The following is a 23,143-nucleotide window of genomic DNA, read 5'->3' as shown; positions in this document are numbered from 1 at the left end:
ACTGAAACAATATTTTTGAAAAGGTCATGACTGTGTCCCTGAAACATTTCCTGCTCTGCCTTTGCTAGGGTGGGAAAAATGTTTACTCAGTGCAATTGTTAAGAAAGTTCCATGACAAATGAAATTAAATATGAAGAATTGAAAGGACACCAAAGTCACCAAGTTACTAACTTCCATGGGAATGAATTCTATAACAGGGTGCCAGAGTCGATGCAGCTGTCCACCCAGTTGCCACTGCCCTACTTCAGGGGCTGTAATACTTGGAGACACTCCTATAAAGGTGAGCTGACTGTACGGGCAGGTTGAAAAAATAACAGACTGGGGATGTAAGTGCTATATCATATAATACACTGCCCTCTAGAACAGGATTTTCCAAACTGTGAGGTGTAGCTCCCTTGGGGAGGTACAGAGTCCAGAGGTGATGTGAAGAACTTTTTAGTTACACTGTTACCATAAATCCACCTTTCCCACTGTATTGTTTTCATTGTTCATTTGTGTTCATTTTGGTGTTTGAATTTTTAGGCCAAGTGTGTACATTAAGATTACACCAGAGGGAGATCTGATGGCAAAAGGTTTAGGAACCCTGCTCTGGAAGTTGATGAATTACAACTCCCAGCAACCCCAGTCAAGAGTGGGAGATACTTGGTGATGTAATTCAACAACATATGGAGGCCCACATATTGAGCATTCATGTGCAAGCTTCCTGTCCAGCATCTGATCTGTATTTCTGAAGCAATTGACAATAAAATAAGGAAAGATGTTCTGCTGAACTATTTTATGCATGATCAAAGTCTACCTGTGTAATACATTCATGTTGATTATCACATTTTATCACAACAAATTATGTGACGTTGTTCCAATCTTACTCAAGAAAAAGATGTCTGCAACTTCCACCTCTGCTCTAAAGCAACAATGGAGAATATGTAGTTCCAGATAACATCGATCTACTTAAAGGATGCCCTTCAGCCAGTACTTCTTCCAGTACCAGTGCAGGATAGTGAGGCAGTCTTCATAGCACAAATGGGTAAACTGTGGCCCCAAATCTTCTTTTTTTTTTTAATTGCCCCTGGAGTCCCTTTTGACACTACAGCCAAACCCCAGTGGCGGTGAGACCTTTGAGTCAAGAAATATGTGACTTGCAGTTTAAGTACCAAAACAACTAAAACAGCTTAATAAAGAACTGAGCGCTTCCTGAAACCCCAGGAAAAGCAAAAGCCCAGCAAAATCTCACATGCATGACATAGTCTGATCCATTTTGCATTCCAACCCAGCCCACTACAGACCTGTCCCCCAAAATGTTAACTATGGCCTCCAGGAGCCACCAAGTGCTAGAGATTATTGGCACCGACTTTCTAAGATTATATACTTAGCTGGAAATAACCTCCTTCGGATTCACTGGGTTTACTTCTGATAGACATGCAAAGGATTATATTCCACATTTATTTTGGGTTGCCATCTTAAGTTTTTTTGTTTTTGTCAGTTTTGGAGCTTTTATACCTGTCCTAAGCTCTTTCTTTTGCAAAGAAGGTGAGTCTTTGTGTCCATTTGTACTTTAAATCTTTATTAAAGAAAATGGATAGCCACTGAATAGAGCAATTTTTAAAGTATTTTCATTCCTATTCAACCTATTTTCATTGTCCATACTTTGCTTTACCCAAAAATGAGGTATTTTAGGGACTTTAAGGATCTTTGCGTCAATGCAGAATCAGCTCTAGACCTGTGTGATCTCAGACTGTCATCTATATATAGCAGCTGCTATATTTCCTGCTGTGCTGCAATTTATCTAAAATCAGCTTAAAGGTGGTTTTTGTTTGAAATGCTGAAGCCCTCCTGAGTCTGTGCATGTGCAATTTTCCTATCAGTAGGAATTTTTGTCTCATCCCACCTCCTATGAATAGTGATGGAATCACAGTTTAAAATAACAAAAAGTAAAAGAAAAGTTTGTTATAGGCCACTTTAAACTACCCTATAGGGCTACTAGTCTTGATATGTTGATAATAATTGGAGGAAATTGCCACATTCTTCAGCTTCCAGTATTTACTAAAGAAATAATTCACTTTTCCCCCACTCCCTAGCATACGCAGATTTACAAGTACATATAATCAAACTCTTCTTCTAATTTGGTGCCTTTGTATGTACTAGATATATTATTGTTGTCCTGAACTATTAATCTAGAGAAACTGAACATTCCAGTTACTTCAAATAACAATACTTGAACGCTCTGTTTTGGTGCTGCAGAAGATGTTTGACTTCAGGCAAAAAAGAATGGAGCTCTCCAGATTTTTTGCAACATCTCCCAGGAAAGCAGCACTTGGTTTTTTTTTCCTATGGCAGAAAAAATAACTGTCACTCCCTTAATGGCATGATTAAAGTTATGCTTGATGTTTACTTCTAATTCATAGTTTTGTTCCTAAAGGATTATATCTAGCAGGAAGGAAACAATACAAAGGCACCTTAAGATGCTACCTGTTCAGTAATTCTTCCCCTTAATCTAATCCTTACCTACTGTACTTCATATCTATTAATGGACTCTTTTTTATTATTTACTTTTTTTTCTTCTTTCATTGTGTTCTGCCTGCCTTTCCAAGCAATCAACCTTTGCAGCTTAACTGATTTCCCCAGCCAACCTTTATTCCCTTTTTTACTTTTCATGTTACTGTCCATTTTATCATTTTTTTTAAAGAGTACACAAGGGCTTACCTGTTTTCTTTCTTGAGAAGGATAAATTACATCTCACTGAAAACAGTGGTATATATCAACACCAAGAGTAGAGAAGAACTAAAGGGCTCTTACCAAGAAGATTAGGGCATATGTACACACTGGGTGTGTTTACACACTGCATCGAGCCATAATATGGTTTGATTTGGGCTTAACCATTACATGAACCCAGTAATTTTGGTTATAAGCCAAAGCCTTGGTTTATATGTAGGGGAACCCATTCAAAATATGATTAAGAATTTGAAATAATCAGATGGATCCATACTTTCAACTTTAAAAAGTAAAACTAATCTGTTAAAATATAATCCCAAAATTTACTTGGGCTACCCTACACTGTCTCATTTATGACTTCATCTCAGCAAAGGAGAAAATAATTAGGATAAGTATGAAAAAAAGGCATGGAGTCAAATATTCTGTCTTTAATCTCTCGCTAAAGCTTGTCTATGCCTTAGTGCATTGCATGAACTCATATTACATTTTTTCAAGAAATTACAGTTAAAATAAATCATGCCTTATTGCAGAGGTCTCCTATATTTTGGAGATGGTTGACACTTTGGAATCTGAACAGTTATTATGGGACTTGATGAAAGTGGCCAGTTACAAAATAAACGTTTCTCAGAAAGCAAACAGGTGGGGTTCCTTACTCCTTCTAAACTCCCATTTTTTCTCTATATCTCCCTGTATTTTTTATGGATAAAGGGGCAGACTTTCTAACAAAGAATTGTGTTACAGATTCCCACCGCTTCAAGTTGGAACATGCTAGTTTCCCAATTTTTAAAAAAATAAAAGAAATTTTTTAAAAACCAGGTGAGTTATGAAACCTGGAAAACGCCAAGAGAAGTGTCTGTAGGCACATCTGAGCTCTATTAGAAATCATGTTGGGGACCCAGAGTGTAGTGCAATGTGAGAATCCATTCTATAGAAACCTAAGAAATTGCCTTTCACATTTGCACCTAAACACAGCACAAACATGCCCTGGCAATATGTTTTTTTCTGCCATATCCCTATTATGTTGTCTTTGTCGTGTCCCTTTCCCACAAATATGACAGTCTTAAGACTGTACTAGAGTTTAAATAGTATTTTCCCTTTATTCCAATACTATCCAAGAAGAGCATCAACATGTATCAAATCTACTTAATAACTCTGGAGGAGCCCGGTGTGGATTATTACTTTGTAGTAATGAAGGGGGGTTTGCACATCCCAGTGTTGCTATGACCTACATCACTGGGAGGGTACACTTCCAGAAGGCTCATCCATGATGGGCAGATCATAGATAAGGGATCAGACTAAATATGATCCATTGCACAAAGAAATTATAACCCACTCCAATATTGTGTAATGAAAATTAAATGGACATTCACACCCAGAACAACAACAACATAATACTGGAAAATTAGCAGTGTTCAGTAAGCTACTAGGGAAGAGCAGAGGCAAGTATGAGAAGTGCTAGTGGTTATGATGTGGCTGGATTAAAACTGAAAGAATATCTATCTGCTGATGTGGTCAGAGGCAAAAAGGAAGTTCAGTACTGCAAAGATGTGTCTTACTGGTACATGAATCACGGCAAACCTGATGTTGTCAGAGCAAATGTCAAGACTGAACATTGACATTCTGGGAATTAGCAAATGGGAACGCAATGGGTCACTGCATAACAGAGAAGGATCAGATCTTTTATTGTGTACAAGAAAAGCTTAGAGGAAATGAAGTACCCGTAATTATTAACAAAAGGGTATCAAAGCCACTGCTCAGGTACAACTCCCAAAATGATAGAATTATCTAACTGGAATCCAAGGCAAGCTGAACAATATTACTATGATCCAAGTGTATGTGCCCACCACAGATACAGTGGAAGTTGAATGGTTCTATGATGACTTACAAGACACTGTTGACACACCTCCAAAAGGCATCATACTAATTATAAGTGACTGGAATGCTAAAGTTGGAAGTAAACTAGCATCTGGAATAATAGGAAAATTTTGTCTTGGTGTATGAAGTGCAAGCAGACAGACAAAGTTCTGGCAAGAACATTCAGTGTTTATGCCAAATATCTTTTTCAAACAACTTAAAAAACAAGTCAATGAATGGACATCATCAGTTGAATAATACTGAAATCAAACCGACTGTATAATTTATGGAGTCAGCAAAAACATATTTAGTGTTAATTATTATTCAGATCATGAACTCCTTCTTGCAAAATTACAACTTAACTTAAACTAAAGAAAACAAAATCAAACCAACAAATTTCACCCTTGGGAATATTCCATATGAATATGTAGTGAATGTAAAGCATAGATTTGATTGATCTGATCAGATAAATAAAATGCTTGAAGAACTGTAGAGTGCAATCTGGGACAATGTTAATGTTGAAGCCGACAAAAGTATTCAGAAATCCAAAAACCAAAAAGATAAGAAGTTATATCTAAATAAGCAATGCAAAGAAACTTAGGATAACAATTAAATGGGAAAATATTTATTTAAGAAAAATTACAGAAATCAAGGGAATCTTTTAGGCAAAGATGGACTTGATAAAAGAGAAAGGTGGTAATCCAGAGCCAGTCTGATGTAATGGTTAAGGTGCTGGGCTAGAAACCAGGAAACTGTGAGTTCTTGGCATCCCTTAGGCATGAAAGCTGGCTGGGTGTCTTTGTGCCAGTCACTCTCTCTCAGCCCAACTCATCTCACAGAGTTGTGGGGAAAATAGGAGGAGGCAGGAGTATTAGGTCTGTTTGCCGCCTTGAGTTGTATATATTTTTAAAAGGCGGGATAAAAATCTTATCATCATCATCATCATCATCATCATCATCTACTGGAGAAAAATATACAAAAAAGAAATGGCACAAATATATGGAAGGACTCTTTAAAAAGATCCCCAAATTAATGGTATTTATGAAAGTTTGAACACTGAACCATAGCCAGACATCCTAGAAAGTGAAGCTAAATTGGCTCTAGAAATAACAACACAGCTGCAGGAACTGATGAAATACCAGCATGCAAGTGAATACAATTACAGGTAGTCCTCAACTTACAGTAGCATTTGGGGCTGGAATTTCCATCACAAAGCAATGCGGTCGTAAAGCATGACCACATCGCTTGGTAATGGCAATCCCTGCAGTCCCAGTTGCTGTCGTTAACCGAGTCCCATAGTCATTAGATGAGGCAGCTTCCTGCCGGCTTCTCACAACCAAGTCAGCAGGGAAGCTGGCAGGAAGTTGCAAGTCCCAGGTGTCTTGCAAGCTGGCCATCAGGCAGGTGGGTGGCTGCTGCCAAGTGGGGGAGGGTGCAAGGGGGTGCATCTGGGTGCAAGGAAGGTGTGGCAAGGGTGAGGGAGGGTATGCAAGAGTGCACAGTGTCAGATTCAGCTGGCACGGCGAAGGCACCACTCAGCTTCGCCTAAGTCAATTTCACCGTCCAAGCGGGAGCAGAGAAAAAGGGGAAGTGAAACCGCGAGCTGATTGCTGACAGGTGGCTCAAACTGCATGTGGATACTTTGTATCAGCGCGGCTTCCCTCGGGCGCTGCAAACAAAGGAAAGCGCAGCGGCTCGGAAGCAAAGCAATCAACGAACCATCGAGAACTCCCAGCTTTGCGTGCAAACAGGCAAACCCAACAAAAGCAACAACAGCACAACCCATAGACTGCAATCAGAAAGACAAAAGCACCGGACTGAATCTGCCATTTGGGCGAGGGGGGATTACTGTGGGTAATCTGTAACTAAGCGATGGGTAAAGCGCGGGAATGGGGAAGCTATAAAATACCATGTAAGCTATGCCAAGCCAACCCTGGCTTTGTCTGTACTTATTTACGTTATGCTTGAGTAAACTGCTTTGCTGAACACACGTGTCACGAGAGTTTCTCTGAGACGAACGGGGTAATCCTTACATACAGGGGTGTGCAAAGGTGTGAGGGAGATGCAACAAGGGTCTGGGAGGGTTCACTGGTGTGCGAGTGAGGTATGGTGAGGGTTGGGGAGGGTGCATGGGTGTGGGAGACTTACCCCAGGGATTGTGATCTTCCCTGATGGCTTCTCCATTGACTTTCTGGACAACCCAGCAGGGAAGGTCACAAATGGCAATCACGTGATCATGGGGCACTGCAACCAGTCATAAGTGTGAGCCAGCTGCCAAGCACCCACATTGTGATTATGTGACCACAGGGGTGCTGGGACAGCCAGAACTTTGAGCACTGGTCATAATCACCATTCGTTCAGCACCGTCATAATTTCAAATGGCCACTAAATGAATGGTCATAAGTTGAGGACTACCTGTAAAGTACTACTTGCAATTTGTAAGCAGTTATAGGGGAAAAAAACAGCAGTGGCCAAGGAATAGGAAAATACTGATTTGTATTCCAATACCAAAAAGGGAGATGTTATGAAATCTCCAACCACCAGATAGTTGTGCTTGTCTCACATACTGCTAAGACAATGCTCAATGTTCAAACATTCAAACTTCTACAGTACATGGAACAAGAATTACCAGATGAACAAGCTGAATTCACCAGGGGTACCCAGGTTTACACTGCTAATTTCCAATATATGAAAAGGCAAGAGAGTTCCAAAATACGTCTATTTCTGTTTTATTGATTATACACAGGTTTTAACTGGTAGACCACAACAAATGGAGGAGCAGGTGATAGCTGTGACCAGCTATGGCCAAGAAGTCCTTTGCACAGGTGTACCAATTGTGCCTTTCCTGGATCAAGAGGTCATCCTCATGGTTACTCATGTCTTGGTCACCTTGAGAATGGACTATTGCAATGCACCTTATGTGGAGCTGCCCTTGAAGACCACTCAGAAGCTACGGCTGGTCCAGAATTGGTAGCACAAGCAATGATGGGCAAGCCTCACTTTCTCACATATCACCAACTGCATTGGTTACTAGTTGGCTTTCAAATGCAGTTCAAGGTGCTGGTTATCACCTATAAAGCCCTACATAGCACAGGGCCTAGCTACTGTATTTGAGAGCCCATCTGTCTCCATTAGTATCAGCCTGTCCAGTGTGCTCCAACAGAGTGCATTTGCTTTGGGTCCCATAAATTAAGCAATGTTATCTAGCAGGACTCAGGAGGCAGCATACAATCAACATGCAACAAATAAACAATGAGAGAGAGAGAGAGAGAGAGAGAGAGAGAGAGAGACCACAACTTACAATGTATTTCATCACATGAAAGGCACCTGCAGAAATTGCATTACTGAATTGGAACAATTTGTTTCCATCTGTCATAGAAAAGAGCTTTGTTTAATAATTGTGTTCCTACCTTGATCCTTTACAGCTTTTTTGTGTATTGCATACAACTGCATTAAATAATTTTTAGGACTCTCGTTAATTCCACTAAGATATTCAGCTCTGTAAGTTAATAGCCACCATTACATTTGTCCGACAAAAGGGTGGTTTTTGTTTTGCCAAAACACATCAAGGTATGTGTGATGGAATGGGCTTATGAAGGCCAGGCTCAGGGAGATAAGTGTGTTCTTAGCCTCCAACAGGAGCGTGGGAAGTTCAAGATGAGGAGGCTGGCACCTCCCTAAGGAATTCACAGTGTTGTGGCTGGCTGGCTTGGGAACTAGGGTTCAGTCTGGGGAGATTTTCTGTCTGGAGGTTGTAGCTAATAAATGCAACAGAACTGTACTTGCATTGTTTCTTGGAGTTCTTTGGGCTGAACCTGACAGTATGTGATGTAAAGGGTTTATTCAAGCTTTTCAAAAGACAGTGAGAATTCCTCTTAAATGTGATAGAAAATGGTTCCATCGACTGATGATTTTTACTTTTGCAGAGTTATTCTAAAAATGCTCAGTATGAATGCTACATGGCTGCCTTGTCATATGTATGCTTAGTGGAGTCTCTTCACACATTTTTTGCCCTCAAATACTTGAAGGAACTCCTGCAGACAGTGAGCTACAGGCTTTCAGGCTGTACAATAAAAGCTTGGTGCATTCTGTGTAACCCCCAACTCCATGGGGCTCCTGAACCCCTTCTCTGCAGTCTCAGGAGCCCCCTTCAGCCACCATTATTGAAAATTAAGAACATGTTTTTTTTAGATATAAAAGAACATGGACATTATACTATCAATCCTGAGATAGGATTAACATAGTTTAAAATCAAGAAAAACTTTAAACTTTCCTGACAACCTGGAAAAAATGAAACGTATGGTCCCACCCCAAGGTATGACATAGAACCTCATGTGTGGCACCACTATCCCATCTTCACAGCCTTCCATCTCTCCTCAGAAGGCTAATGGCAGCCTAACTATAAGATTGCCACTTTGGTAGTAGAAAATTATGGGAGAAAAACAAATGTTTTTAGGCAGAACTATTCCATGAGCAATATTACAACCTCTGACTTGAAAAAAAAATCCTTGTAATTGCCTTTCTAGTGTCTTGTTCGGTAGCAATTAGCACTTCTTTCAAGCTAATGAAATATTTTTGGTGTTGTTCTGGATATTCAAATAAATGAAATTGCATTGTAACTCTGGCAGGGTGAGCTAAACTGATGGAAACAGAATTGTAAAGTGGTCTCAAGTTTCATATTTTTTTGCCTGTACCATGCAAAATGTCATATAGACACCCAGATGCTTGCTGCCTAATTGAGACACTTGGGAGCAGGCTCAGCTGCTTTTTGGTGATAATATATAATACGTAATATATAAAGGATAGATCTGTTGGGCAATGGAGGCTGTAGGAGATGGTAGGATGGTGTTGCCTTTGTGCTGTGTGGACCAGAGATACTGTGAGTATCAAGAAACAGTTGGAGGAAGAATCCGCAGCTGCAGGTGCAAGCAGGATCAGAGAGCAAGATCTGCAGATCAAGAACTGCATGTGGAAAGGACAGACCAGATGTCAGCGAGGGAAAATCAGGACAAAGGTGCTGCCAAATCAAGATCAAGAAACCCTCCGACAATAATACCTTAGTACTACCCTAAGCATATGAAAGAGCATATACTATAATAGCTAAGAATATTCCATGATCACATTATCTTAAGCAAACACTGTCCTACTGAAAGTTCATGATTACAGTACCAGGCTAGAAAATATATAATTGTATTTTTATACTGGAGCAGAACTATATAGTGTTCCTTCAGCGTACTTCTGTTTGAATTAGGCTTAACCAGTTTTATTTTTCCGTGGAGCACTTGACATTTTAAAGTAGAATTTCAACTATTTCAAAATTAATTTTAAAAACTTGGTGTTGGTGTCTACTTCCTTTTGGGAATTGAAACAGAAGGATAAATGCAGAACAGTTAAAGAGGTAGAGCAGCTACAGGATGGGACGGGAGCAGGTAATAACTGCAAATGTTAACTCATCTAAATAAAGCCTTCACTTAACAGAGCTCCCTAGTTTGCTGAGCAGAATTCCCAATATTCACATTTCCATTATTTTTGCTTCTTTTCAGTAGATTTCCAGCTGTCAGAATAAAACTGTCACTTCAGTCAATAGGTATTCTCTATCCCACTTCTATTCTAAAGCAATCATTAAACGAAACTAAGAAAACAACTGTGCTTGGGTAGATCAAACTGGTGTGTAATAATAAACAGCCTAATCCTCAATTAATCAAGTAAGTGTGGGTGGCTTTAGTTGAAATGACAATAGAGTTTGTCATCCATTTTCTATAATGGAGAATATGGGTACAAATATTTTCCACTGAGTCTTGAGGAAAGTAGCCAGAGACACAAGTACCAGAAGACTCAGTAAACAAAGAACGAAGCAAAGGAAGGAGGGAAAAAATGATCTTATTCTTGTAAAAACAGCACAAGTGATCCTGGGTATTTTTTTTTTCCTCACTTTTTAGCTTATGTATTACAATGTTATTAAATCAGTACAAAAATGTGAACTGTACCAACAAATAGATGACACATGGAAACCAATTCTAAGAAATATACAAGATAAGATTGTGAACCTCTGTCTACTCACCTGAGAATCAGTCCCATTGCCTACTTACTTCTGAGCAGTTAGCAATAAGGAGTGCTCATATGGAAGCATGAAAAAAGGCAAGGCTACTTTAAAGAGGTGCTGTGCTGGTACTCCTGTGAGTTCCAAATGATCTCTTCTACATCATTTTCAAAACACGCACAGTCCTAGTTTTTATGTATTTCCTTGTATTTATTTTACCACTTCTGTATTTTACATTTTTCTATTTTTATCGCTTTAATAACTCTGGAATCTGCTTGGGGAAATAATACTGTATGGATTAAAATATAATAAACACCAGTCATACACAATGATACATGAATGATTATGTAATCATATTTTTCTTTTCTCTGAATCCCAGATTTGTTCCAGAGGTTGCTCAAACCCCCCAGCGCAGATTTGAGGGGCATGTACTGAAAGCAAAAAATTTATTCCATCTGCAATGTCCATTCTGCTCATTTATAATGAAATGTAACAGCAAATATTACAACCATGGTCTAGTTCATGGTTTCATTTCAATATACTCCAATTCTTTACCATTGTATATAATTTCAGCAAAATGATGCATGCTGAGAACACTTAATCCTACAAATGTCTCTTTAATGCTATTCTGATTAAATGCTAGATGAATGCAGGAAGCAGCTAGCCAGAAATTTATCCTTCATTTTGCACCCATTCCTACAGTTATTACTACAGTTTTTAGCATGTAATGGTTTCTTACTGTAATAAATCTGGCCCTTAAAATATTAGACTTCTTGTTGTAACACTTCCAAGGAACTCTTCTAGTTAAATTCAGATTGATCTTGCAGAAATGTTCCTCTCATGTAAGAGATTTAAATTTAAATTTCAAATTTAGATACCACCCATCTCACAGAAAGTGACTCTGAGCAGTTCACAATAAAACAGAGATGCTTTACACCTCAGAGTAAAGTCTTATGCAAAAAAATAAAATTAAATTAAAGTATACTATATTCAGATATATTATTTCATTTGCACTTCAACTTTTATAACCTCTTGCATGAAATTCTATTACTTTAGATAGTGTTCAAAGCTAAATTATACATTTCTTTGTCAGGTTCCTACATAATAATAATACAGCTGAAAGTTCCATATTCATGAATATATCCATTAAATGTCCTTTTCTTATTATATTTTATTTTCAAAGGATTTGAATCAAATAGTAATTAAATGTAAGTAATTTAGCTTCATTTGAAAAGAAAGCAAAAATTAAATTGAAGTTAATATTTATCAGCTTTTCTCTAAAATGCCTAGCATAATGAATAGGACCTGAAATGTTATATATAGCTATCATCATCTTCTTTGTTAGTCTGTTAGTCACAGATACATCTGATGAAGGGGACTGTTGTCCATCAAAGCTGTGATTTTGCTATATATGAAAAATATAAAACAATTTAGAAACTTATCATCTTTAAAGATCTATGAACTCAGCCCATGGATACATAAATAGCTCTGATTCCTCAGTTATAAAGGTAGCATAGGTTTTACCCCAGTGCTTAGAGCCTAGAGCCCTCAAAATGGGGAAGGACCTCAGGAATTATAATTGTAATTACCAACAGCCTTCCCCATTGGCCATGAAAAGAGTAGTAGAACTAGATATTTCTGCCCTCCCCTCTCCAGCTTTACCAAAGCATAACCATGCTATTAGCCACTGATTTTAAAATGGAAGAATCAAAGGTCAAATTTAATTTTCATTTATTACAAATAATAATGATATTGCTTTGCAATTTATAATGTAACTTTTATATTGGGGTATTAGTATTGTCTTAAAGTTTTTTCATTCAGAATTCTTCTCTTCTTTTTGTGATGTTCCATAGAATAGTACTGTACTGCCTTATATTAAGTATATTAAACTCAAGGTCCAGTTATTTTGATATTAGAAACTCCTCACCTCCTTGAAGTGTTTCTTAAGAAAGGCTTACAATGTTCAGTGGACTTCATCTGTAATGATTGTAAAAACTTTCCAATTTCTAAAAGGTAAATCATTACCTCACACGCACATAGATACAATAAGATTCTTATGGTATGTTTACTTACTACAGGTAGTCCTTTTTAGTGATCGCCTCAGACAGAGACTGTTCACAGTTATGATGGTGATGAAAAAGTAACTTTGTGACCAATACCCACATTTAAGACCTTTGCAGCATCTCTCAGTCACGTTTGCCATTGCAGTCAGTTCGTATACATTGTCCTGTGCCTGACCCATTCCCTCTGCCCCAGCAAAGAGATTGCCAGTTGCCTAAACAAGCAATCTCTTCCTGAATGAATCAAATGAATCAACGTTTTAAACAGTACTTTGTTGGAAAAAGGCTTTACAAATTAAAAAGTCAATATATAGCTGAAGATAATATTGCTATTGTATAATGAACATTGAAAGGGTCGATCCAGACTGCAGTTTCAATCTTAATCAACGTTCTTAGGGAACCAGCTTCACTGAAAATTGTAGTTCTTATTTTAAGTAAACTTATTTAGCATTGCAGATTTGATGAACTTGTTTTTTGTGAAATCAGTTGGACTTATTCCATTTATTTCAATGGGACCTAAATTTAGTTTCTTGGATTATATTTTATATAAATTTTTCAGGAAGTAACTCATTTTGGACTTTTTCTTAAGAGACATGGTAGGCTAGACTGATAGATGTGGTTCAAATACTAATCTCCTGGGTAGATGGTTTAATTTAGGTTTACCATGTTGTATAACATCATGCTTCAGTGTGATCTATGAACCCAGTCTTATCTAGATTTGACTTATTTATCTAGATGGTTAAAATGGGCAAGAATAGAGTGTCTGGCAACTATAACGTGTTTTGGAAAAACATTTAATCAAGTCTTCATGAGATTTTAAAATGACAGAAGTCTTAAAAAGATCATAGTTTTATTACTGTACTGATTATATTTGTGTTATTTAAAAGCAATTCTTTCCATACTGCAATAATAAACAGCAGGCACCTCTTAGTTTAATGGCAAGAGACTTATTTCTCCTGATTGTACTTAACAACTGTTTGGTAGTTTCTTCAAGCCAAATCCACCCTGTAACATAGAAAGTGTTGGTCAACGTGGTTCAGCCTTAATGTAAAATTACACGGTGCTCTTCCATACAATAGACTCTGCTTCTATGTGAGCGCACAGAGGTAATATTAATCACACCACACCAGCTAAGACTTAAAATTCTGCAAGCTGTAATCCTAACACAACTAAAGGATATTGGCTTGGAGAAGGCTAAACATTCATAAACAGTCAAATGCTGCTGCTAACATTCAGATAAATTCTCATTTCAAGATAAGCAGCAAAGTGGGCAAGTGGGCAAACCCAAACAGTCTATATTTAGAAAGTTGTCAAAAATGTTTTTAAATAGAGAAAACTAAAACTACCATGATATAAAACTAATGTAAAGGTAGTCTTAATATTATATTGGGGGGGGGGAGGGGGAATAGAGAGACAGAGTCATGAAACATTAAAGATATTACTTTCTTTTGTTCATTTTAGCCTTTGAAAAATCTATGTACTTAATTCATAATTGCTGGTAATTTTTCATTTCATTTTCCTCATGGCATGTATTTTAAGAACATGCATACAATATATAAATTTAGGTAATACAAGGAATATTCAAAAAGAAACAGTAGTTAATATGTTTTATAATCCTTAGAAGATTAAGACAATTATCTTTTAATTGGCTCATTTTCTGAATAAAGAGAACAAAACACAGAGAATGTCTCATTCCTAAGGAATCTCCATATATCTTTATATCTAAATAGAGAAGACTCTTGTTAGATCACACTGATAAATAGAAAATGAATTTAATGGAGAAGCCCACTGTTTCTCCATTTTGTCTGAGGCACTAATGAGTTCCAAAACTATCATGCTTTATTTGTGAAATGATCATGTATAAAAAATGAACACTAAACTGCAATTCCTACTAAATTTAATAGGGCTTATTTTTTGCAGCCCTAAAGGACTTTTTTTTTTCCTAGCATCCATCTTTACATCTAGGCAAGAGAGACAACTGAAAGATCATTTTTGTCAAGAAAAAAAAAGTTATGAGATTTTCAAAATATACACAAACTGTAATTTAATTTCCTCCATGGCACTGATCAGTTTTAGCAAATTTAAATCTATAATTTACAAAGTAGCCACTTTCAATTACTTATGTGCAGAAGTCATTATGGGAGCTTACATTTGGAATAAGTATCAGCCAAGAACCATCTGCATTCTCTAAAATTAACTCAAACAATCAAAACGCCTTTCAGTATTTTCTCTACAGCCAAAACCAAATAAAAGTTTAAATAGAGTACTGGTGGTAACAGACAGACAGTCAGACAGACATATAAACTAGGACATTTGCAGGTGGGTTAAGAAAGATACCAAAAGTGGAACCAGGAGGGCAGATCAAAACTCCCTCTCTCCCTCTGCTGCACTTGAGTCACACAAAGATCCTGGTACCAGAGGGCAGCACCCGAATGTTAATCCTGATTTACAGAAATGATAATACAATGCAGAAAAGAGGAGAATTGGCCTTACAGGGCACACAATCTCAGATACATACCCTTTTGTGATTAATTAGTATATTAATCCCAAACCTTTTGAATAATAAAATTGGGCTACCACTTTGCTAATCCAAAGCATCATAAGAGAAAGAGAGAGATAGAGGTCATCTGAAGAATTGTAAGGCAAGAAGGAATGTGTCCATTGGCCCGAAGGTCCTGAATGCAGATACTCTTATTCAGGAGTCCTTATTACAGTGTTTCTTTCTTGGTGACTTTAAAATGTGTGAATGTCAACTCCCAGAATTCCCAGCCTGCAAGTCCACACATCTCAAAGTTGCCAAGGTTGAGAAACATTATCTTATTAGAAAGGGTGAGGCATTACAGAGTATAAAGGATTTTTCTAATCCCTTCCAGCAATAAATAAACCAAGTATAACATAAGATTCTATTTCATCTTGAATAATCACATCAGATTTTTCCTATTTTCTATTATTAGATTTATACCTTTAAAGATTATGATTTGTTTTGTGCCATTTTGAAAGAATGCGAAAGAGAGAGTTTAGGGTCATAAAACATTAAGAGATGCTATGGGAAAGACAGGGTATTTAAAATATATTTGGGGGAAAAAATCTCTTGATCTTTTCCTTAAGCACTTCTACCTTCCTCAAGTGATCTTAATCAAGCAAGGAGCAAGTAACAGAACAGTTCAACAGTCAGATTTTTATTAAAAAGCTGGTAAAGCATATACAAGACCTCATCCTTCTTGGGCTAGAAAAGAAAATACTATAATCTTCTCTACTCTCTGAGGCAAAATCAGCAATAATAATTACCACAGGACCCTTTATAAATGTCTTTCCTTGATTTTGAGACTCAGGAGCATGAACTTATTCACAAAACTTTGTCCCCCATTTGATCCTGCTAAACTTTAGTCAGGGACATAAAAACATTTACTTTCATAAAATCTTTCTAATAACTTGTCAGGAAATAGGAATCCCTATTATTTTCCTTTTCTGTTTCAGTTCTGTTTTTATTGTTTTTAACGTTTTTAATATTATTATATAAGGGTTTTATGTAACAATTGTTTATATATTTATTTTACTGGACTGTTGTACACTCACTTTTGTTGAACTGTTGTACGCTCACTTTTTGTGAGATAGGTGGCCATATAAATTTGATTAATAAATAAATAAATAAATAAAAAGTTAGTAATACTGATTTTTCTAAATGCATTACTTAGCACTTAGATGTTGCCTATTAATTCCTTGGTTAAAAACAAATATCAGAATCCTTTGGCACATCCCATATAAAATAGGATTTCAGGATACCTTCAACTGCGGTGTGTTAGTTTCATTCTACTATAAAAAGCAAAAGTTCGAAGCTTGCCTGTTCGTTTGTTTTTGCAGACAGTTTGTCAGAAATGGTTATGCAACATACTAGTAACAAACTTCAAAAAACAAAGTAAAGGAATAAAGAAGCAAATCAAAATGGTGTTGCTACTTTTTATTCTGTTACTTAGCATAATTGTTTCCAACCCTGGATTTGCCTGTATGAGCCATTGGGGCAGTGTACGACATAGGAATTGTGCCTGGATATTACATGCAATAGCCAGCCAAGGACATTCTGCTACTTAGGATGGAGCAGCAAATATCACACATGTGTGCACACACACACACACACGAGTCAAGGTACCTAAAGAATGTCAAATTATTTTGACACCTCAGAAAGCAAAATCACATAAATGTTTCTCATGTTCCTTGGCAATAAAAGTACAATAATAGTAAATTATATAACCAATAATTCCCTGCTTTTTCATGGCATCCAAAATCAGCCATTTGAAGTAGCCACTTTGCATCAATTATAATTATACCATCTAAGGGTCTCATATACACGGCCATCAACATTTTGTGTTCATTTAGATGACCCTGTCTTAGCATAGCCTCCATAAGAAAGACATCTAGTCCCTTGCTGATGTCTAAAAAAGTAAAATAATTAGTTGTGCATACATCTAATATGCCTAATCTTTCACAAAGGTTGTTTGTGAATTAACACAATGAATATGACTCTGTTGAAAAATACTTTATTTCCTTGCAATGATAGTTCCTTTTTTTATTATTAAGGAACATTATTGTGTTCATATGTTGGTGAATTACATGGCCAAACAGCATATTAGCTGTGAATGTCAACCCTGTGTTGTTTCCAAACCTTAATTTGTTTTTTCTTCGATCAAGAACTATTTCCATGAAAAAAAGAACATACTTAGCACATCAATTATTATATATTAATACCACTTTTAATAAGTGATGTATTAAACATAGAGCAGTTTCGCTTGATAGCTGGTTAGCAATGAGAATGAGATTTGGCAGAGCTGAGAACCCTCATCCAGTTTAAAGTTTGCCACACAATATTATGTACTGATCTGATTACATTCTTCTCTCTGCTCTTAAATGATTGAAGATTGAAGGTGTGTTTCAGTAGAACACATCTTTGAAGTCAATTGTTCTATATTTTCTTTCTAAGGGCTCACTTGTGATACTACTTTGATGTTTAGAGGGCCAAAGTTACTTGAAAACCTAACTGCTGATTGTATGCAAAACTGTATTAGCTAGATGTATCAAAAGCCAACCCTCTGAGATGCAATCATTTTTAAGACTTGGGGATATAATTTTAATCAATAATTTTAGTAAGCAGGGCTAGCAACATTTAGTCTTAGAAAACTAGAAATTCAAAAACTGACTTTTCAGCTTTAGAGCAATAATGCCCAAATTATTACAAAAATAGATAGACAGAAAGACATACTGTATAGATGGAACTATATTTTATTTCTTCTCGCTGTCTGGAGGTTGAGTCATGGCAACTAGACTTCTTTTCTTTTTGGTTAGAGACGTTTCGCTACTTGTCCAAGCAGCTTCTTCAGACTGAAGAAGCTGCTTGGACAAGTAGCGAAACGTCTCTAACCAAAAAGAAAAGAAGTCTAGTTGCCATGACTCAACCTCCAGACAATCCCACCTGGATGACTGAGAATCTTCATCAACATATTTCTTCTTGCTGATATATTTTCTTCTCCTTCAGTTTTAGACTGATATGAGCCCTGGATTAAGTGGGTGCTATATTACAATTCAGAAAATCATTACTGAGAGAGACAGAGACAGAGAGACAGAGACAGAGAGAACATGTGTATTTGTATTTTACTTACTGTATTGCAATGTAAAATGAACTTTTAAAAATGGAAGCCTGCAGAGAAAAATAGCTTGCACTGGTTGGATTTGTAGCATTGTTACTGTACAACGTGGATGCATACAGTTGGAATAATATTTCTAAGTGTAGATAAAGAGTTTGCACGTGATGGGATCCAGAAGGCTCAAAGCTGCATTATGTTTTGTTTGCTTTCAGGACATGCATGCAGATGTGTACAAACGGTAATATAAATATTAATAAATAATAAACACTAGTACAGAACAGAAGATGTTTGCATGCATCTTCTATATAACTATCTACCACACACATATATCTATCCAAGAGATGTGAGAACCTAAAGTCACTTAAGCTGGCTGAGTGGATTAGGAGGAATGGAAAGATGTATGTCTAGAATTACCATTGTTCCAGCTTGCCCTTATATCCTGCTCGAGTGTAGATATATGTTTGGGTATGCGCATACTTACAGGAAAAATAAAAAAGCTCTGTTAAATATTACAGGGATCTTTTGATACCTTCATAATCAAGTCGTGGACCCAATTGTTTTAAAATGGTTGCAGTTCAAAGATCAAATTACCAATCTGTATGCCAGTTAAAATAGCTTAAGATATCTTTATTAATAATGTAAGATATTTCAACGGGCATCTGAATATATACCATGTTTTTCATCAGCTGACCATTTCATAAAGCATTTTATCACTCAGTTTAAATATTGCAGCTCTATTTGCTTCAAATGTCATATCAACTATATAATTTTTCATAAATTATATAGCCAAGCCTTGGGAATTTAACATTCATACATCCTTTGACAGAAGTACACTTAGAGAAGATTAATTAAAGTATATACTATATAGTACTTGTGTAAACAATAATCTTCTTCCAATGCTTCACAAAGGCAAATGTATAGAATTATCACAAAATCCAGCAAGTCTTTCAGAACTAATCTTTAATATGGCCAGCAATCTATTCTATATTTTGCTTAAATCTATCTTGATCATGAAAGTAAAGCAATAAAGTTTGACTCCTTTATCTTAAATCTGTTTTAAAGGTTATCCAGCTCTCATATACAGAAGATTTAAATGTATAGCTGAAATTTAAATAAATTAAAGTCTATTGATTTATTTTTTTAAAAGAGTTAATATGTCTACAATTGTTTACATAGTTTAACAAGCTTCAAAAACTTGCAGCACAATTCTAGGTGTATTTATTCATAAAATCCATCATGTCCATTGGATTATTCAAGATGCGTCCACTGGTTTTCATGTTTGCATCACAGAAATACATAGTCTTTAAAAATGAAATATGATTATTTATCCAAAAGTTATTTCCACTGTGTTCAGTGGAACTTACCCCAGTGTAAGTGTGCATAATCCTGTAGTCAAAACCTACAAGATATTACTTGTTCATCCCTATTGTTCTGCTTTTTCATAAACCTCTAAGTGTTACATTGATTAATATGTTGTGTGCCCGAGACAGTGCCACCATTACTAACTGATTTCTAAGAAATGAGAGATACATCTTTTGAGTAGCAAGAAGGCCATATCATTTACAATGTGGCAGCTCTTCCCTGATCAAATATAAAACATGGCACTGACCGTTCCCATTGAGAAGACTATGGGTAGTCTATCCCTCATGAATAGTGGACACTATTAGTGAATTCTGCTGGAGGAGTGCGCTATTAGTAGGTGGACAGCAATGCCAAAAGACACCATTTTAGCCCAACTTTGTATGCAAATGGAAGTAGGCTTAATCACGTGGCTCCCAGGGCATTAAACATTTCATTATCCATCTGCCAGCCCAGCTCCGCTCCGCTCTTCATCAGGTTATAAAGCATTGCCTTTTGGAATTCAAGGTGATGGAGTTTGAACAAAACGCATAACTAATTTTAACAAGGAGATGTAACTAGAAGCTTACACAGAGATTTCCTTCCTGGTACAAGAAGAATGTGATATGCAAGAAAAGCATGTTCTTTCCTCCATTTGGGGGAGAGAGAGAGTTTTAAAATTGTTTCCTAGAATATGAAAAGCCCATCTTACCTGTAATTGGGAGCAATGCCTGCAGGATGGCATTGATAAGTATTCCTTTCAACTTCATTTTCCTCCCAAGGTTGCAGGCCAGTTGGGGGTGAGGAAGAAGGCTGAAGGCTACAATTGAGCAGATAGCCGGGCAAGGAAAAGAAAAGACACCTTAACTGCTTTCTTCTTCTCACTGTCTTTACAGGAAGTGCAAAGCCCATTAAGATCTTTCAGAATCCACCTGCTGGCAATAAGGTTGAAATACACACTCCTCCTTTAGCTCTACAGTCAGAAAGTTTAATTAAAAAATGGCTACAAAGTCTTGCATATCTGGAATGATCAGTGACTGTTGAAGTCTGCAGCAGATCGAACCTCAGTGAAATGCTGTTTTATGCAATCTCTGGATTTCAGTGCAGAAAGTCTGCCTTAACTTCACCATGGTACCTATCTGTCACTTTATTTCCAGCCTATAGCCACAGCCACACTTCGATATTTCCTTTGCCACATTTTCTTTCTACAGGATATCCTGGGACACATCCCCCATACCCTGGTTGAAAGTATTAGTATGGGCCTGCTGAGGCCCCCATCTTTGGATTCTTGTATGTCAGGAGCTGTCTTTTCAAATGTTTGAGTACTAGCAAGATTAATTCGTTTATCTGAAGTACTTTATTGCTGGGTTGCCTTTGATTCTCTTGTTGCTCTTTCCTTTTTATTTGGTTCCATCTGAGTGTTTGGAGCAAAAAAATGATTGAGAATTTACCTAACAAAAATATGCTGTATTACATGTCATCATATAAGCATATTGTTGCAGCTGACTGCCTAGCTAAAGGGAGAAGACCAGCAAACTGCTCATCCTAAGTTGATTTTTTTACTTATGCTAAAACTGGAGTCCCTTCGAGAGTGGGAGTCCTAGGCAAGAGCCTGGTTTACCCTTTCCTAAAGCCACTACAACCAACCCCACTGCAGGCTCCAGCTTTGGAAGATGTGGAGGCTAGAGAAGCTGAGCCCAGCCTCCTGATTTGGCACAGCTGCTGTGTTACATAGAACTTTCCCACCACCACCTCCCCTCCTCCCCTCTTAGAACCAGCTTGTGTGAGAGAGAGCCTCTTTCACAAAACTTACTTGCCCATACAGGAGGAATCATCATCATCATCATCTGTATGGAAAAACACCATCTGAAATGGAATCGCTGCTCAACACTGTCCAAATATACAGCCAAGATATTGCAATGAAGTTTGGACTGGACAAATGTCCCACCCTTGCCATCAACAGGGGAAAAATAGTGAAAACTGAAGGAATCAAGATGCCCAATGGAAATAATATCAAGAGTCTGGATGAAGAAGATCGCAAGTACCTGGGTATCCTTCAGGCTGACAACATCAAGAACACTGAAGTCAAGAAGAAGGTTAGCAGTGAATACATCAGAAGAATGAAGAAGATCTTAAAGTCCAAATTTAGTGGAGGAAATACCATCCAGGCGATTAACACCTGGGCAATTCCAGTCATTAGATATACAGCTGGAATAGTGGACTGGACTGAAGCAGAACTAGAAGCCCTGGATAGGAAGACCAGAAAAATAATGACAAAGAATCATGCCCTTCATCCATGCAGCAATGTTGACAGACTCTACTTACCAAGGAGCAGAGGTGGGTGTGGAATGTTACAAGTACGCCAGACAGCTGAAGAAGAAAAAAAGGGCATTGGAAGAATATCTGAAGAATAATGAAGAAAATGCACTGAAGCTACTACACCATGAAGGCTTACTGAATACCAGAGAAACCAAACTTGCCTATAAGAAAGACCAAATGAAGAATAGAAAAGAGACATGGCAAGGCAAAGTATTACATGGCCAGAACACACACACAAAAAAAAAAACTAGCAGGCAAAGCAGGTAACAACAAGACCTGGCAATGGCTAAGGAAAGTTGAAGAAAGAGACAAGGGGCTCATTCTGGCTGCACAGGAACAATCCTTAAGAACAAATGCATACAAAGCCAGAATTGAGAAGACAGCAACAGAGAGCAAATGCCGCCTCTGCAAAGAAGGTGAAGGAACAGTGGACCACCTAGTTAGCTGCTGCAAGAAGATCACACAGACTGATTACAAACAACAGCATGACAAAGTAGCAACATTGGTGCATTGGAATATCTGCAAGAAATTTGGATAGTCTGGATAGTAGCGTTGCAATACCTGGAGAAAGCTGAATAGAAGAGAAAGAACTGGAGAAAATCACAAAATAGAAAGACCTGCAAATAGAAGTAGAACGACTATGGCAAAAGAAAGCAAAGATAGTACCAATAGCTATAAGTGCCTTAGGTGCAATCCCAAAACATCTGGAGCACCACTTGAAGACCATCGGCATTGACAAAATCATCATCAGTCAGTTGAAAAAAGCAGCTTTACTTGGAACAGCTTACATCCTGCAACAATACCTTTAACACCATCAAACAACATCTGCCTATCCCAGGTCCTTGGGAGGGACTCGATAGGTGGATAAAAATGCCAAATCCAGTCTAAACAACTGGCTGACTGTGTGACCAACAATATAATAATAATAATAATAATAATAATAATAATAATAATAATAATAATAATAATAGTAGGAAGAAGAAGAAGAAGAAGAAGAAGAAGAAGAAGAAGAAGAAGAAGAAGAAGAAGAAGAAGAAGAAGAAGAAGAAGAAGAAGAAGAAGAAGAAGAAGAAGAAATTAAACTCTGTAGCATCACTACCTTGGGCTAGTAGCTTTGAGGCATGTAGCCAGAGACAAATGGCTCAGTCTTCTTTTAAAAGAGTTGCAACAATAGCACCCATATATAA

The 23,143-nt window shown here is 37.2% G+C and overlaps 1 protein-coding gene across 1 annotated transcript in view; it reads right to left on the bottom strand.

Annotated features, from left to right (window-relative positions):
• Nucleotides 1–20,509, bottom strand: part of CD247 (CD247 molecule) — a 44,989-nt gene extending 24,480 nt beyond the window's left edge. Inside the window, exon 1 of the mRNA XM_088144530.1 lies at nucleotides 20,350–20,509. Within this exon, the coding sequence (XP_088000656.1) occupies nucleotides 20,350–20,407 (58 nt within the window). The 5' untranslated portion in view covers nucleotides 20,408–20,509. The remainder of the gene's footprint in view (nucleotides 1–20,349) is intronic.
• Nucleotides 20,510–23,143: the final 2,634 nt, after the last annotated feature.

This window comes from Python bivittatus, unplaced genomic scaffold (genome assembly GCF_059951505.1).
Source record: "Python bivittatus isolate LINGU-HERP-01145 unplaced genomic scaffold, Pbiv_v1 ctg000350_np1212, whole genome shotgun sequence".
Classification (NCBI taxonomy): Eukaryota; Metazoa; Chordata; class Lepidosauria; order Squamata; family Pythonidae; genus Python; species Python bivittatus.
This window is presented reverse-complemented; position numbering and strand designations above follow the sequence as displayed.